The sequence below is a fragment of the Synchiropus splendidus genome, chromosome 4, assembly GCF_027744825.2.
Source record: "Synchiropus splendidus isolate RoL2022-P1 chromosome 4, RoL_Sspl_1.0, whole genome shotgun sequence".
Classification (NCBI taxonomy): Eukaryota; Metazoa; Chordata; class Actinopteri; order Syngnathiformes; family Callionymidae; genus Synchiropus; species Synchiropus splendidus.
The window spans coordinates 9,963,429-9,980,054 of record NC_071337.1 but is presented as its reverse complement, the minus strand read 5'-3'; the positions used below and the strand labels follow the sequence as shown (position 1 = coordinate 9,980,054).

At 39.5% G+C, this 16,626-nt stretch overlaps 1 protein-coding gene across 2 annotated transcripts in view; it reads left to right on the top strand.

The window, feature by feature from the left end:
- Positions 1-1,275: 1,275 nt before the first annotated feature.
- Positions 1,276-16,626, top strand: part of rftn1a (raftlin, lipid raft linker 1a) — a 38,169-nt gene continuing 22,818 nt past the window's right edge. For both annotated transcript variants that reach the window (XM_053863945.1, XM_053863944.1), the window contains exons 1-2: positions 1,276-1,386; positions 14,657-14,810. In XM_053863945.1, the coding sequence (XP_053719920.1) occupies positions 14,663-14,810 (148 nt within the window). In that variant the 5' untranslated portion in view covers positions 1,276-1,386; positions 14,657-14,662. The remainder of the gene's footprint in view (positions 1,387-14,656; positions 14,811-16,626) is intronic.

The following is a 16,626-nucleotide window of genomic DNA, read 5'->3' as shown; positions in this document are numbered from 1 at the left end:
CTTGCATTTAAGTAAGAGGTGGTGTGGTAAATGACTTTGCTCCGATCCCACTCCCGGGTTGATCGCCTTGTTGGTTTCCAGTTGGTGCCCAATTCTTGCCTGGCAACAAGCCCGTCCTGCGGTCACGGTGTCTTGTTTTTGTCACAGTCTGGTTGTGTGTCTCAGCTCCCCAGGGTTCCCCTTCCTTGGAACACCCACCAGTCTGCCGCTCCCACCTACCCCTATTCAGACATTTCTGAATTATAGATAAGTCTAGATGGAGTCCTATAAAAAATGAAACAAATTATTTAAATGACCATTCAAAGAATCAAGAGAAAGAATCGACTCTGCTGAAGTAGCTTATTTAAGAATCTGAATGCAGGTATATTGTCGAATAAGGTGCATTTAAATACTTGTTTGACAAGTTAATGTGTGTGAAATTGTGGCGGGACATTTTGCATCAACATTACACCATCAAAAGTGGAAAGCTGGTGAAATGCATTTAAAATCTATTTACAATAAAGTTATTCTAGCTTGAATCTCAGTAAGATTATGTGAGTATGAGGAAGCAAAGTTTGTATTCAAACGCTGATTTGTGTCATGTGAATAGAAATGTGATATTTAAAATGCGTCATTATAGCTCGAAGCATTCCGAGAGTCAACGAGCTGTATTTATTAAAACATTTTCATTGTTGCCAGAAGCGTATTTATGGTATTGTTTTGATTTTCATACATCGTGCAGCATGACGTGATGCCGTCACTAAACTCGGCAAAACTAAATAAGCGCCATGCAACTTCTATGAATCCCACGTTTGAAAGAAACTATGACCACGACGACTGTGAACTTGAAATCTTTAGATTAATGCTCATGCAAAATTCGAAATGTCGAAGCATCTTTTGGAAAACATAGAGTTTGAACTGTAACCTTTTTTTTCCTGACAGATCTTGAAAGCTGCCAATAAGCGCACCTTCAAGATGTGTCGGAAATTATGAATCGGTATGAATGAAGTAAGTGGACGTTGAATTTAGGTTCTCTGATATTATAGTCTGAGCATCTCTAAACAGTTTTGTCGTTCTCTTTACGAACCTGACGCGTGAATGCAACGTTTTGCTGCGTTTTTAACACGTGTGAACACGATGATCGAGTTTCCTATAAACGCAGCATCAGGACATGAAGCGGAATTGTCAAACTTGAGGTTTCATTTCCCAATGTTGTGAGCCGAGTACGCATGTCGACGTCAGACTTGTCATTTCTGAGCCAAGGCTGTCAGCGTGTTGCTCTCATTGGCTGTTGAGCTTCTCCCTTCAGCTGCTGTGTGGAGCAGAGAGGAGGCTCGCGCGCATCGAAGCTTCTCCAGTCTCTCCGTCTCGCTCCGTCCGCCCTTCACTCCCGCGCCGACCTGACTGGTGAGTACCTCTGCCCTTACCTCCAGCTCTGCGCTTCATTCTCCTCCCCGTCAGCTGCGGGAGTTTTCAGGCTTCAGAAATAACTTTGCCACTGTGCCGTATTCTTGCTGGAGTGTGCTCGAGCGGGAAGGCTTTTAAGGTGCCACGCAGAAGGCAGCGTTTGATGTCTGAGATCCTGCGAGCCGTTAATATTCCGTCGTGTTTGAGATATACACGCAGCAAAAGCGACCTGTCATGTGCAATATGCTCGCTAAACTATCAGCCAAACACGTGTGGTGAGTGCGACAGCCTCGAAGCGAACATGTTTGCGAGGCTGAACCCACAAGTGCGAGTCAGTCACTGTTGCTGTTGGGCACATCCAACTAGGTGCCCCAAGTTCTGCTGGAGAAAGTGGGCTTACTCCCAAACTTGTTGCTGTTCTTCTCAAACGACGTGTCCCATGTAAAGGTGTGATACAAGTGTATTTAGATATTCGAATACTTTTCCCACACTATATGGCGTCTGAATTCAAACCATGTCAGCTGCTATGCAAAAGACTAAACAGGGGTCACCAACACTAGCATACAGTAACAAGCACAAGAATATTATAGCCTTTATATCAGTTGCATGTCTAAAATATTTAAATCAAAAAGGTAAAATTTTGTGAGGCGCGTTGTGTATGTAGCGTTCATAACAATATCAAAATTCTTAAAAATGTTTGCGGTGCTGTGAAACACATTGATGTAATACAGCTGGGCTGTAGTTGTTTGTGAACTGAATGTTAAACATAACTATTGATTAATCAGAATATAGGCGCGTGTGTGATAGAATTATTGCGGCTCTCGGATCTAATTATTTTAAAGGTATTAGTTACTAACCACAGACCCCTTCTAAATATAACTTTCTGTATATGTTCTGTCTTGTCTACTGTACCGCTGGGTGTTAAGAGTTCTCAAATCGATTTGATTCAATCCGCATGGGCTCAAAATTAATTTTATTTGGTTTAGTCAGAATGTCAGCAAGTTCATGCCAATTGTGCTTGAATATGGGATGGATTCTCTGGTGGCTAATGCTGTGTAGTAGAGCTGTTTATTGGCACGTATTCCAGTACAGGTGTGGTGATACGATATTTTGCGATACCGTAAGTTCAGCAATATATCATTTTAAAAGGGGGAAAACCAGATCATGTATTACGATTGTATGCGTGAAAATGAATTTATTCTCATGGAGTCGGTCCAGTTAGATTTTCAGTTAAATTTTGCATTATGAATTGTTGAATCGCTCTCTTAATCAACAAAATAACTCCAGCATACAAAAATAAAACATTGTCACAAACACGTCAGGTTAATAAATATGATATCGGACAATTATTTTAAAGGCATTAGTTCTTGCGTCTTCTGACTTGTGAACTGCCATTTCCTTTTTCACATAACATAAAACCACCTTTTGGAATCTAGCATGCCACTAACCTTAATCCCCTTATGCTTCTGTCACAAAACCGCATCATCCAAAAGTAAAGCAGGTTATAAAACGAACCAGGAGACTAATATATCAATGTCATGATTTGTTTTTATCCTCCCCAAACAGCCTCATTAAACCTCTGTTTGAGGTGACAACACAGTTGCTCAGGGAAGGCTCGCATCCCTCCAGGCATCTTGTCACACTCCCAGTCTGCTCTCTGTCTGTCTGCCTCCTTTTGTCTGTCCGTCTCCCCTGCCTTCTCCACTCTATCCCTCCCTGCTTTACTCTCTTTGTGCATCAGCTGTGTCTAAAATCTAGGGGAGAAACAAAGAAGTTCCACGCCAGTGGTTGGGTGAGACAGGATCTTTATATATATATATATATATATATATATATATATATATATATATATATATATAGTGCCACAGTATTGCCACCATAAATTCCGGCTCCGATTGTGATTACTTTTTGGAGGGGCACTCAATGACAAATTAAGTTTACCTATACTTACCTGCTTTAAAACCTTAGGTGACTTAACTCAACATGTTTTGCTAATATGTTATTGAAACAAAATGCTTTTAGGCTCTTTTAATAAGACTGAAGAATGACAGGAAGCATTTATGTTCGTGTGTGAGCAGCTCTTTCTCTTTCTATGTTCAGATTTTCTACTAAAATTTAAGTAACTGTCATAATACAGATCACCTTTATTAGCACTAACCAATGCGCCAATGTTGATAAGATAATTCTGCACTAACAGACCCTTTCTAAATATATGTATATGTCCTGTCTTGTTTGCTGTACTGCTGAGTGTTCTCAAATCGATTTGATTTAATCCGCAAGGGCTCAAAAATAATTTTGATTTGGATTAGGATATATCAGAAAGTTCATGCCAATTGTGCTTGAATATGGGAGGGATTCTCTGATGGCTAATGCTGTGTAGTAGGGCTGTGTATGGCACGTATCTTACAACATGTATTCCAATACAGGTGTGGTGATATTTATATTTTGTGAAACTGTAAGTTCAGCAATATATGGTAATAAGAACCATCATTTTAAAAGGGGGAAAACCAGATAATGTATTGTATGCGTATGTAACGATTGTATGCGTGAAAATGAATTTATTCTCATGACGGTCCAGTTAGATTTTCAGTAAAATTTTGGATTATGAATCGTTGAATCCCTCTTATATTCAGCAAAATAACTCCAGCATACAAAAAGAAAACATTGTCCCAAACACGTCAGGTTAATAAATATAATATCAGACAATGTTACGTAATCAAGTATTACATATTTCAGTATCTCAATCAAGTATCTCAATATTTGTGCGTATCAATATTGTCCTACACCCCTAATAAATAGTAGAAGAACCTTCTAACTTGGTACATTATTAAAGGTTCTAATATTTATACATTGGTTCAAACTTCTGGCCAGTCAACATGCTGTAGAAAAAAAAAAAAGGTCAATCTAGCAATGTAGCAACTGTTTCGATCTTCAGTACCAGTCAGTGAACAAAAATCAAGTATGTTATTGTCGCACTCCAGTGTGTGAAAATGATTGTCCTTTCAACCACCTAGAGACAGTGATGCGTCCCATTGTTACTGTGACTTATGTGAGGGCCTATCAAGTCAAAAGGACTGAAGAAAAGAATGAACTTAAAATTTGCTATCCACTGTAAATACTGTATATGAAATAGGAAAAAAGTGCAAGTATGCCATGATGTTATATAATTGAAATTGGTTATTTGAACATTATTTTTATTTCAATTTATATACATTTTATTTCAATATTTTTAATATTAATCATACATATTTTAAGTGGTGAATATCTTGCTAATATAACTACTTGTTGAACCTATTATATAAAATCACTTTTTTTTTCCCAGTATTTTACATTTATTTTGAGGGTCAAGTAATATTAAATGAGGATTACTCTTTAAAAAAAAAACAAAATCTAATCTAAAATCTAACCCAATAGTTGGAGTGTGTTTAGAATTCACTTAGTAATGAATGATGAAACCTCTGACCTCATGAGCGCCTCATAAATACAGGCAATGAGAAAAGCGCGGCCCTCAAGCCCCACTTTTGCCACATACTGGATGGATTACAACCTAAACCTGGGAGGTATCAATGGCTCCAGATAGAATTGCAACAAAGAGCTGAAGCTCCTATATGTTGCAAATAAATTGGACTTAAACACAATTGCTTTTTCCTAATCTGTGATGGACCAGGACAAAGAGGGACAAGTGTGTAAAGCATATGAAGTCAGTTGAAGAAAGGAGTGTGAAAAACTTCTGCTGAATGTGTACTATTTGTGATGACTTCAAACAGGCATGCAGCTAGGGATGCTTCCATCGTAGAATATTCTCAAAGCAAAACAGCTTCATAAATTGTGTTAATAAGTCAGTAACATCATGTGCCTGAACGCATCACGCCGTACTCACACCTTTTCTACCTCTTGTATTTGTGTATTCTTGGAAAATACACAGCAGAAGGTTGAGCGTTATGCTTTATTAATCTTTCTAATGGGAACAAAACTGATGTATGAGTGTGCCAGGAGCATCTAGATGTTAAATGTCTGTGACAAAACATCAATCTAACTGGGGCAATTCGAACCAGGACCTTCTCAAGTCCTCACTGAGCGTCACGCCAGTTAAGTGCGTTATTGTTATCTTAACCTGTTAATCCTCACCTCAATGCTATGCTCCTCCACCTCACAGCAGGATCAGTTAAGGATGGAAATGTATATAAATATCTCCCTGGACGTGGTCCAAGTCTGCCTGGAGATGTACCTCTCACAGCAGATATGCCCCCTCATCGTTGCAGGAGGTAGCAGTGCCGCCACATCACAGAGGCGGATTAAGCACTCGCAGTCATTTCAGAACTCTCTGTTACAAGAGACTCTCTAATGAGAAGCCCTCCACTAGCCCCTGTCTGTCTTCCTCCTCTCACTCCCTCTCTTTTATTCCTTTTATCAGACTCTCTCTCCTGTCTCTCCATGTTTAATGGCTGTTTTTTGCTGTCAAGGCATTTTCTGCCTGAGATTTAGGAAGTGGGATGAAGCAGAAGGTCCAAAGTCGTTAACTTTAAAGTGCCTTTGTTACGACAGATTGAGAGAGATCTGTCAAAATGTGCTTCAATTAAAGTGAATCGGCAGAGCTGAGCGCTCATTACAGCGATGTTTTATGTTGGAAGTTTCATGTGTGTTTAGTGAATTATCCCTTCTTAAGTATGTAATTAGTGAAAGGTACCACTCATTTGGTTTCTGTCTCAAAAGCTTGCAATGGTCGTGTTTCTATTTATCTGTTTATGAGAGAAAGCATAATAAGAGTAAGTTAAAATGGTTGTCACAGTCATATAATAATTACCCAACAATGAAGTAATTCAGAATTTTTTTTTAAGAAGGAATGTTGACTACAACCGAAGATGATGCTGATGGCGTCAAAATTGCTGGATCAGCAAATCCAAACAGCCTGAACAGATCCTGTAGTGATTTGAATGTGCGCACAAATGAGGATTGTTGGTGTATTCTGCCGTCCCGTCAGGTGTCAAACTGAAAAATAATGAGCCCAGAAAATGAGTACTAATTTCACAAGTGGGCTTTTTCCACGTACCAAGCCAAGAGGGCATTGCACCTTAATTTAGATCGAAATTACTCAGCAAACTGTTTCACCGCTGAAAGACCAGTGCTTGTTGATACAACGCTAATCTCTCTGTGAAGTCATTGCAGGCACCAAGGTCCTGAGAAGTTCTTACGATTTTTAATTTGCTTTTTTTGGTAGCTAGATAGTGTTCATCAAACTTAATTTTTCCCGTGACGCTCCATAACGCTAGGGCTGAACGATTTTGGAAAATAATCTAATTGCGATTTTTTTTTTCTCTCAATATTGCAATTGCGATTAAATGTGCGATTATTTTTCAAGGTCCTCTTCTCATGTATTTTACAACAACCACAACTAGTAAATCAATCTGTATTATAATAAACCATATGTAATTCAGTGTATATATAATTGTTCTTCCTTATATGCTATTCTTATGTTAAGCTAAAGGCAAATGAAGCATGAATTAAAATGAAAGATGGTTTATTTGTCTACTTCAGTTTCAACTGTAGACTTACTAAACTGATAAATCACACAAACTAAAGTGCATATTACAACAATAATGCAAACCAATATGTGGCTTTACCACTCCATGTAAACGTAGATTGCACTTTTTAAGCACTGTCTGAACATAAACAGCCCATAATTAGTAATAAAAAAAAGCCGATTGGACAATAGACGTCACGTGACTACCGGGAACGCGCGTGGAGTAACAGGCACGTATTTTCACCACTTCTACGAGTGCGCATCAGTTTTATTTACAGGTGCGAGAAGTGGTGCAAAAGGGTGCACGCGCATACTGATCGTGTTCTACGAGTATGTGGAACTTATGCACCCGTTTTGGCGGTGGTTGAAGTGGAAAACTTAGCAATGTGTCACAATTGCAGTTTCAAGAGCTCGTGTTTAGCCACCTCTATCTGTGCACTTAGAGAATGAAGGCGAAATTACTTTTCGTGTATGTATGAATGTATAAATCTTCTTTTTACACGCACGTGCCACGGGGTTTACGGATGCAAATGTGCAGTTACGTGTATGTGCCTCTGACGCATGGATACGAGTCTTGTGTTACGGGTATGTGCCACTTTTGCACCCATTTTACCTTCATCGGCTAAAGCCGTAATTTATAGCTCAATGGCTAAAGCTCACCGTTGCGCTGCGCCACCAACGTGAAAGTCAAGTGACCAGTCAAATCGCAGCCTTACGGTTAGAAAGTCACGTTTTATCATATTGCGGTATAATCGCAAATGCAATTAATCGTTCAGCCCTGCATAACACGTTAGAGCTTGTGAAGCTGTTATACCTATGTTTGTATGTTTTTTCCAGCTGAATGACTATCACTATCACTGAATAGTATGCTAGTGACTAGCTTAGCTAGGGCAGGCTGTGCTTTACAGTTTAGGCAGTTGCCTTGACAACAACTACTCTCCTCTTGAACAACGTCCCCCCAAAAACAAAATTTCACACCATAGTGACAAATGTTGGTCTGACTGGAATCATTTACAGGGTATCTTAGGAACTTCTTTCAGGAAAAACCATTGTTGATATTTATGCTACAAATGCAACTGTTGTACAGTGCACGAGCTTGACAGTCAGTGTGCCACCTTCTTGTTTGCCAGTGATACAAGGCCACTTACTGCGCTTCAACTTCAATTTACTGTGCTAAAACCTGTTGTCACTAGCATGGCTGGCTAGCTTCAGTCAATCTGGGGTGAGCTGTACCACCCCAAAGCACCACTGCACAATTTGATGATTTAAATCTAACTTCTTCTTCTCAATGAAATGCTCCAATTAAACACTATATTTTCTATTGTCAAATTGAGAATGCTTATTATGACTCTGAGTGATTAAAAATTAATTCATGCATATTGTCTCAAATGGAGTGCTTCTCGTCCAAACTGGGTGGTGTAGATTAATTTATTTGTTGTTTGAGAATGACACCTCGGTCTCATTAAAAACAATATTATATATTATGTCTGAGTATTTTGGGAAGGCTTAAGTGTCTTGGATCATTTAAAACTAAATGCAAAGTGGAAATGGCACCAGTAGTCACAACAAGTGACACAGTTACAATGATACCGTACATTTGGTCGAGGAACGATTTATGTGGAGAACTGGCTCTAACTTCGGATTCAGATGATTGACTGTGTATTTTAGCCTTAGGAAACCCAAATCCTGCTCTTTTTCTTCCTCAGCCTGAGAGTTTGGCTCAAAAAATAAACCATTGTCAAATGGTGCTGTAAATAAAAGTCAACAAGCCGAACATCGGTTTCCAGTGCATAGTTTACAGTGGAATGGAGGACAGACCAAGTCGACTGAAGCCTGGGAACTTTTTTAATGCATTTGTTGTTCGAGGGTCATCTTCAGTTCAGTTTGACCACATCCTCCCTCTTCACTGCTCCATCTTTCCTCAAACGTATCACACGCAGGCTGCTAAACATCCGCACAATAACCTGCCTGTGTCCCTGCCAGACGAGCCTCAGGGCCACATGTTTAGGAGAGGATCTGCATGTTCTTAATCACTCATATCCAGGACCCACTTGGATGGAGGCCCTGTGAGCCGGGAACATTATAATAGTTTGTGGTGCTTTACAGGCTCAGCGGGATCACTGCTGCTGCTGGAACTTTTTGAAGCACCAGACAGAACGGTCTGAAGCATGGCGGACGCTGGCCAGGGGGGACGTGGTGATGTGATGTCTGAATATCTCTAGTTGATACTGTGAAGAGGGCACTGAACACATTATGAAGTAAAGCCCTAGCTTCTTGTCCTAGATGTTAGTTGGTACCTGCATGCTTTTCGTTGTCTGCCATGTTTTATGTTGCAGACCACGCTGTTGCAGTGTTTAAACTATAAACTATAAAACTATAAATATATAAAAAAAAAGACAATTGTCGTTGTATGAACATTCAAGGTGTTAATAATGTATAGCTAATTCAACAATCTCAATTTCCCCGCTTGTCCGCCATGAAGCTGTGGCAGAGGCAAACATAAATTCTGCACTTGTTCTTCAATGTACAGCTGCCGACAGAGCATCTAACCAAGGTCATTTCCTGCTTCCCATTGATCAAGACCTTGAGCCAGCCATCTGACTTTCTACACCTTTTTCTATCACATTGTTTTTATTTAAAGAAACACCCCTAAAAACATGGTTTTTACTAAACCGTATAATCATATACTATCGTATCAAGACATCTGATGAGAATATAGAGATACATACAGCCCTAGTACTTTGTGCTGATTATTGAAACACAACAAACTTGCACTTGTATGCATATTTGTTAGAGAACTTTTACATCTTGTTAGGTTTGAATTTTTTGGCTGATTCTGATCAAGGTGTCTTGAGCATTGATAAGCCAGACTGGAAAGAGAGAAAACCATAAAATGCAATTGAGTAATTCTGTAAAATTTGGGGGAACAAGATGGACCACCACTGAAGACAATGCTGATAGTATCGACAGAACGTGTTTAAGGATATGAAACTGAGACTCCATTCATTTCATTCTAATGCACGCAGGATTGCTTCTCTGGTGTGCATCCGTCAGCACCTTGTTATTGTTTGTCCCTTCACCGACCCGTCAAGTGTCTTAGCAAAAATTAATGAGCACAGAAGAAGTGCGGTAGTTTCACAAGTGAGCTTTTTCCACTAACCAAGCCAAGAGGGCATTGCACCTAAATTTAAATTGAAGTTGCAAAGCAAGGCTTTCACCACTCAGAGCCATGGAAACACTCATTTGTTGGAAATATGTGCTGACCTGTAACTTGGGTTCTATATGAGTGGCTTTTGTCCGTCTATTATACTTGCGTATATGTACGAGTGAAATTGTTGTTGTTGTTTTTTTTGTTGCACTAACTTAGAGTCTCTTTAGATGACCCTAATCGACTCTAGTTCCATCTAAAGAAGTCGTGTGGCTAAATAATCATAAATAATTACTGTGTAATAGTTAGATTAATTATATATAATTATTATTATTTAAAAGAACATTTTATTTGTCTGAGTTAAGGAGAGCGGCTTCTTAATGGTCCGCCTTAAAAGGCGGAGACCTCCTCCATTGACTGACGTGAGGGTGTTCTAACATTGCGAGTCACACTTAACCTCTTGGGTGTCAAAGTCACAGAATATCAGCAGGCTGCATAACAGCATTTATACAAGTCCAGCTGCAAATATGGAGTGTGGTGTAGTTGTCTGTAACTTCAATCTGAGCAACATTTGACGGCGTATTTGGATCGCAATTTTGAAAGATGTGCAGTTTGGTCAGAGAGTGATGCTGCCTCTGCCCGTAATGACATCCGTTCACCATGAGTCCACCGCCAGCAGGTAATGGAGCCGATGCTTCAGCAGGAATGTGAAAAGAAAGAAAACGGTGGGATTGTGGCAGACATGGCGTGCGACACGGAAGAAAATGCACTGCACACAATAGCAGAGGCAGCGTGGTCCCGTTCATGGTCCTGCGATAAATGAACGATTGCTTCAGAGATGAGGAAGAATGTCACCAGTGGATCAGACAAATGATGTGACATTATGTATGGCTGTCATAATATACCAATTTACGAGTGAATTTACTTCCATCTCATACTTTGGGCTGCAGTGAAGATTCTTATGTTTTACAGTTTGCCTTCATCTCATAACAAATTTCAAGCTATAGCCTTTTAAAATTCTAATATCAAAGATGTTACAATTTGAAAAAGGGTTAACTACATATTGACAAAAACAGCATTACACTCCCATTACTTCGGGGAAATCTCAGTGTAGGAGGTATTTGTTTATTAAATTATCATTTCTTATCTAAAAATCATGGTTTATGCCCAACGTGCAGTTTTACACCCACCCTGGTGACACTTTCTTGCTCTTGCGATTAAAAGACAGCAGAAGAAATTGCTCCTGAACGTTAGAAGAACAAAGGTTTCTAAAAGTTCCCACAGTTTGATAAAAGTATTTGCTTTTTTCAAAAGTTAGGCTTTGTTTTACTTATCATTTATACTCAGTTATGATTAATGGATTAAACTGTTTTCTTCTTCATGTGTAATGTAGAGAGTTTACCTGGTAATTGTCTACTTGCTACCTTAGCTAGCTGATAACAGTGCTAACTGTAGTGCAGAGCCTTTGTAGGGATTGAAAAACAAAACAAACAAGACAACAAAGAAGACAAATTTAGCTGAAAATAATTGTCACAGTTGCTGATCAACTTCTGCTCGGCTTGTTAGTGTGGTAGCTCTGTATGAACACGTTTTATTTAATTATTTTTCTCAATTTGTTTGTTGTTATGTCATTGACTCATTGTCCACTTTATGCTATTAAATTAGCTCTTGAAATAAAACTATGATTTACAGGGGTTGGACAAAATAATGGAAACACCTTAAAGCTAAAAATGCTTTAAGGTGTTTCCATTATTTTGTCCTACCCCTGTATGTATTAAAGCTAATATATATATATATATATATATATATATATATATATATAATTAAAATTTTATTTTTATTTTATTTTTATTTTTTTAAGTTTGCATAGTAATCACAAACTTGCAAATATTTCCATTTCTCAATGACATTTGTAGGCAGACGCAACCATGTCTGTCCACTGTCCAGTAGCACAACACAACAAATAAGTGACTCTTGGGTGCGTCATATTTGAGGTCAACAAGATGTGACATCTGTGACAGCTACAAGAGATGGACTTTCGTGTGTTAACTGGCCAAACATGTGCTTGAACTGTACCATGAATCATAGTCCATTACAATAGAGTGAAAAAGCACAGCAAAAATTGACAAACAACCTGATGCAACTTGGAAATGCAGAAGAAATGTGGGCATGAAGCTATTGAGCGAGGTATATCAGGTGAGGTGGGCGTGTTACCTTGGCTCTGGGTCGTGGATTAAACAAGAAGATGTCAATAACCATTCCTCGGAGAAGATTCTAATCAAGGCCCTACTTCGGGTTAATTACAGCGGAGAAAGGAAGGTTCCCTTTGCCTCTGCCAGTTCCCTGGATTTACCCGGCTTTGAAAGACTGTAGAGAAGAGTACATCTGTCAATCGAAGTGAGATCATCCTTCTTTTTCTCCCACACCGCCATGGCTCTTTCCCGTGTTTATTCAGTGTTAGCGCTGTAAAATGATGAAGATGGTGAGAAAACCCAACTGCTCTTTTTCAAGCGTCTCACCTTTCTAAGTGTATCCAGTAAAAACCGGAGCTTAATGTTCCCTGCCAGGATCGTTAGTTGAGTTAATGTCCATGCATCGGGCCCCTTGGGACGAGCAGTGTCATTCTCCATGCTGGCTAAACAGACAGACAGGAATATTAAGTGTAGCTGCGGTGATGGCTTGAGGGTAGCGACGCTGTCACATCATATTAGTGAGTGAGTATTCGGTAACCGCCTTTTTTTCATGGCCTTTACCCTGATTTCGCCTCCTCTTCCACACGTTTTACCCTGACTCCATTTGTCGCAGAGGTCAGCTCATTTCCATGCGTGTCGCTGATGCTCTGATTTAAATTGACTGTTGTGATTCAGACACATGTAGCACTGTCTTGATTGCGCCATAAAGACTGTGTAGGTAATTTCAAAATTATATCTTCCCTTTTTTTTTCTATTCTCTTCCCTGCATATATTGTTAGAGTGTTTCATCCCAGCGGCAGTCTCAATAATATGAATGAAGTGCCCAGTCCAGGCGGCTGTTACCTTTGTCTTCAGCTTAGTTTCCCTTTGAAATGATCACAGTTAACAGTGCTTCAACAGTAGTTGTTTATAGGCTGGAAACATGCGTATTTATGCATACAGAATATTGAAAATGTCAATACTGTGTTGCCGTGTAGCTAATTGTGTCAACAAAGTGTTTATGTTCAGACAGAAAAATATATGGTCACACACTCACACAACTTAATGATACTATGCATCATGTTACTTTGGTAATGATATGATAGTATTACAATATTGCAATATATAGCCACGTTCTGCACAGTTCACTGAAAGAATTGTATCACATGATATGACTCAAAATTAATGTTGTAGAGAGAAATTTTTCTTTTAAAAGTGTCTAATAACAAATGCCTTTTTTAGCAGGAAAAATATGATTTTAGAGGAAATACCGATATATCTGAGCTTGAAGTATCTCTATATGCTTTGTACTGATGTTGTTTTATATCTTTGTTAGTACTTTCATAAGATATCAATGCATTTATGAGGTTTTATAGAGGGTGTTCTGGAGGATTTTAAGTGGTGGATTTAATCCATTCATAAGGAGAATAAAATTTTATTTTTAATTGCATTATACAGTGTGGTGTGGGTTAATTGCTTCCTTGTAACTAAATATAACTAGTAGTTATGCTGAGCTAAGTAATCCGGAAAGCAATAGGAATTATCAGGCATTATGAATATATTTGATCCACAACTTATAATACTGCAGACTAAGTTCTCTTTGAGAATAAAAAGCTAAAAAAAAAGTTCAATCGTCTCTTGTATTTAAAACTGTGCTCTTGTTATTATTGGTGTTATTAGTTAGTCTGTCAGTTTATTGTTGACAAATGAAGTTAGGGAGGAATCTCCATGGACCATGATGTTTGCTGATGGTATAGTGATCTGTTGTGAATATAAAGATGAGTTGGTAGATAGGTTCAGCTGGAGGAGGCAGCCACTGTTGGGAACATGCAGACGGACAAAAATTATTGCTGTTACATTAGCGGCAGTTGTAGGGATCAGAGTTATATATGGAAAAACACAGTAAATATAGTAATGATGTTTGGATGGGGAGGGATTTGTGGGGTCAACCATATAGCACGGTATGTAGCAAGGTTGGCATGACAGAGAAAGTATTTTTTCAGTTTCCATTATTTGCAATAAACAGCGCTTCAAAGAAAAAAAGTCAACCTTGCAAATAGTGGCATCTTGTCTCGTCGTGCGGGGAACCACAACTCCTCCAAGTGGATCCCGGATCAACATATAAATAGTCTTCCTGTGGAGCAACACAACATCCCTGTGGCCTGTCTGGCTGCCGTCTCGCCTTTGTGCCTGACAGGGCAGCAAATCAGCCTCATTTCTGCCTTAATTCCTTCTGATCAAACATGTCGCTCCTAATCAAGCATGTTTGATTAGGAGCTAGCCGTATCGCCGCTCACCAATCAGGTAGCGGCTGCTGCGCTCACATTCCGCCGCCGCACACATCTGTGGGAATCACAATTGTTTTGTTTATCCTCGTCTTGTTCACACCTAGGTTTGTGCTGATGAGTTCTCTGCCTTGCTCCTCTGTAGAGAGCGATGGGGTGTCGACTGCCGAAACTGAGGAAGGCGGAAGAGAAGAGAAGTCCCGGCAACATCTACTCCACACTGCGACGTCCACAGGTGGAGACCAAAGTGGGAGTGGCCTACACCTACCACTTCCTGGATTTCATGCTGGGCAAAGAAGGTATGGAGGTGTTTTAACCGTTCATTTGTGAAAGTGATGCTGCACGATATCAGCTTAAGCATTTTTGTATCAGTGGGTATAATGGGATTTGCAGCAAAATCAGTCCAACAGAAGGCCACACATCCAGTAGTGCATTAGTAGTCACATTTTATATTGAATGAACAAACAGACTAAATAAAAGGGTATTTGCATGTTTTTATTAACACATTCAGCAGTTCATGTTAACAATATAGTACATTTGTCTTTCAAAACAGTCCACCTTGCTGTTACTCCTTTGTCTAATAGGAGCACTGTTTACGTCTTATTTACATACTGTTTCAGAGAACTTGGTTGGGTTATTCAGGTACTTTAGCACTATCATAGTCTATATATATTAAAATAAAATGTAAATAAGTAATGCAGTGGTCCTTGAAAGTGGAACGATACAAAAGTCAAACTTTAAAATTGGAACTTTCAACAAACTTCCGTTAAACTTGTATTTATTTCGTCATTCAAATGTGCCACACGGAATCTAATGTACCTGAACACCACAGTGGGCGTGGTCAGGTGCGTGCAAGCGAGGGGAGTTGAAGGACAGAGACAACTTGTTGCGGTAGACAAAAGGTCTAAGGACCTGGGCTGTGTATTTGACTAGAGTCAATTAGACTGGGGTTTTAAGGAGCAGACACTGTCCACAGCCCAACTCAGCAGGTGGTCTGTGCTCTACTTCCTGCCTTGCTCATCCGCTACAGCGGACGACATGTAGCCACAGCAGAGATGTAGTGAAGATCTGCTGCCTTACAGCTGAAAAACAATTGTTCCATACATTTCAACTTGGCTCTGTAAAATAACGTAAATAAATCAAAGAAAAGCATTGTCTCTTAAAATTACTTGGACATTCTTTTTGTTGTCTACTCACGTAGCATCTCAGAGGTTTGTTGCTTCTACGCCTAGGTAGTTGGTTGTGGAAATCCTCATGCATGTTTGTGATGTTGCTTCAAATGTGTGATTAGGTCGGTCAGTTTCCCAGTTCTGTGCCACCACAGGAAACAAGTGTTACACTCAAATGCAACCGCTTTGTCAGTGTTTACGGAAAACAGCTAAACCCCAGCAGCAGAAGATTTTTAGCTTGTCGATATTGCCACTAATATTTTGTGGATAGTGTCTATAAGTGTTGGAGAGGAAAATGGACTGCTTATCAGGGATTGTGGATGCAGTCCGATAAAGTCCGATACTTGTTTTTTGGCTGATATCGGACCGATATCAATGTTGTATCGTAACACCCCTAGTTTTTTGGATCATTCTTTTTTTTCTCCATCATTATTGATTGAAATTAACACTTAAATATCTCAGCTTTAATAAAACATAAAAATATCCATCAATACATTTGTTTCATTGAGTCATTCTATCCAGCATGTCCTTCATCTCGCGGGTAGAGAGATACACCCCTCTCCTCCATCTGTTTGTCAGTTCTCCTCTTTAATTCAATTCACATCACCTCCTTCTTCTCAGCACTGTCCTTCAGATCTGTGGTCGGAAAATACTTGCACAAACACTAGCCGAATGCGTCATGCAGCGTTAGGTGTGTCACAGCGGCGGCAACGTCATCGCCCAGAAGCCTCCTCGTGTTGTGTTTTGCTTGGACACAGGGCGGATATTCACTTGAGCAATTCACAGGGGCATCTGAAACTCCATGTTTTTGCTTCTTTGCTACACCTCATGTTAATAGTTATTCATGAAAGTGTCTTTTGCCATAAGAAACCGCTGCAAAAGATGACAAACGAGAGAGCGGCCTCATCTGAAAATGAAACTGTATTTGACAGGTACATATTGTACT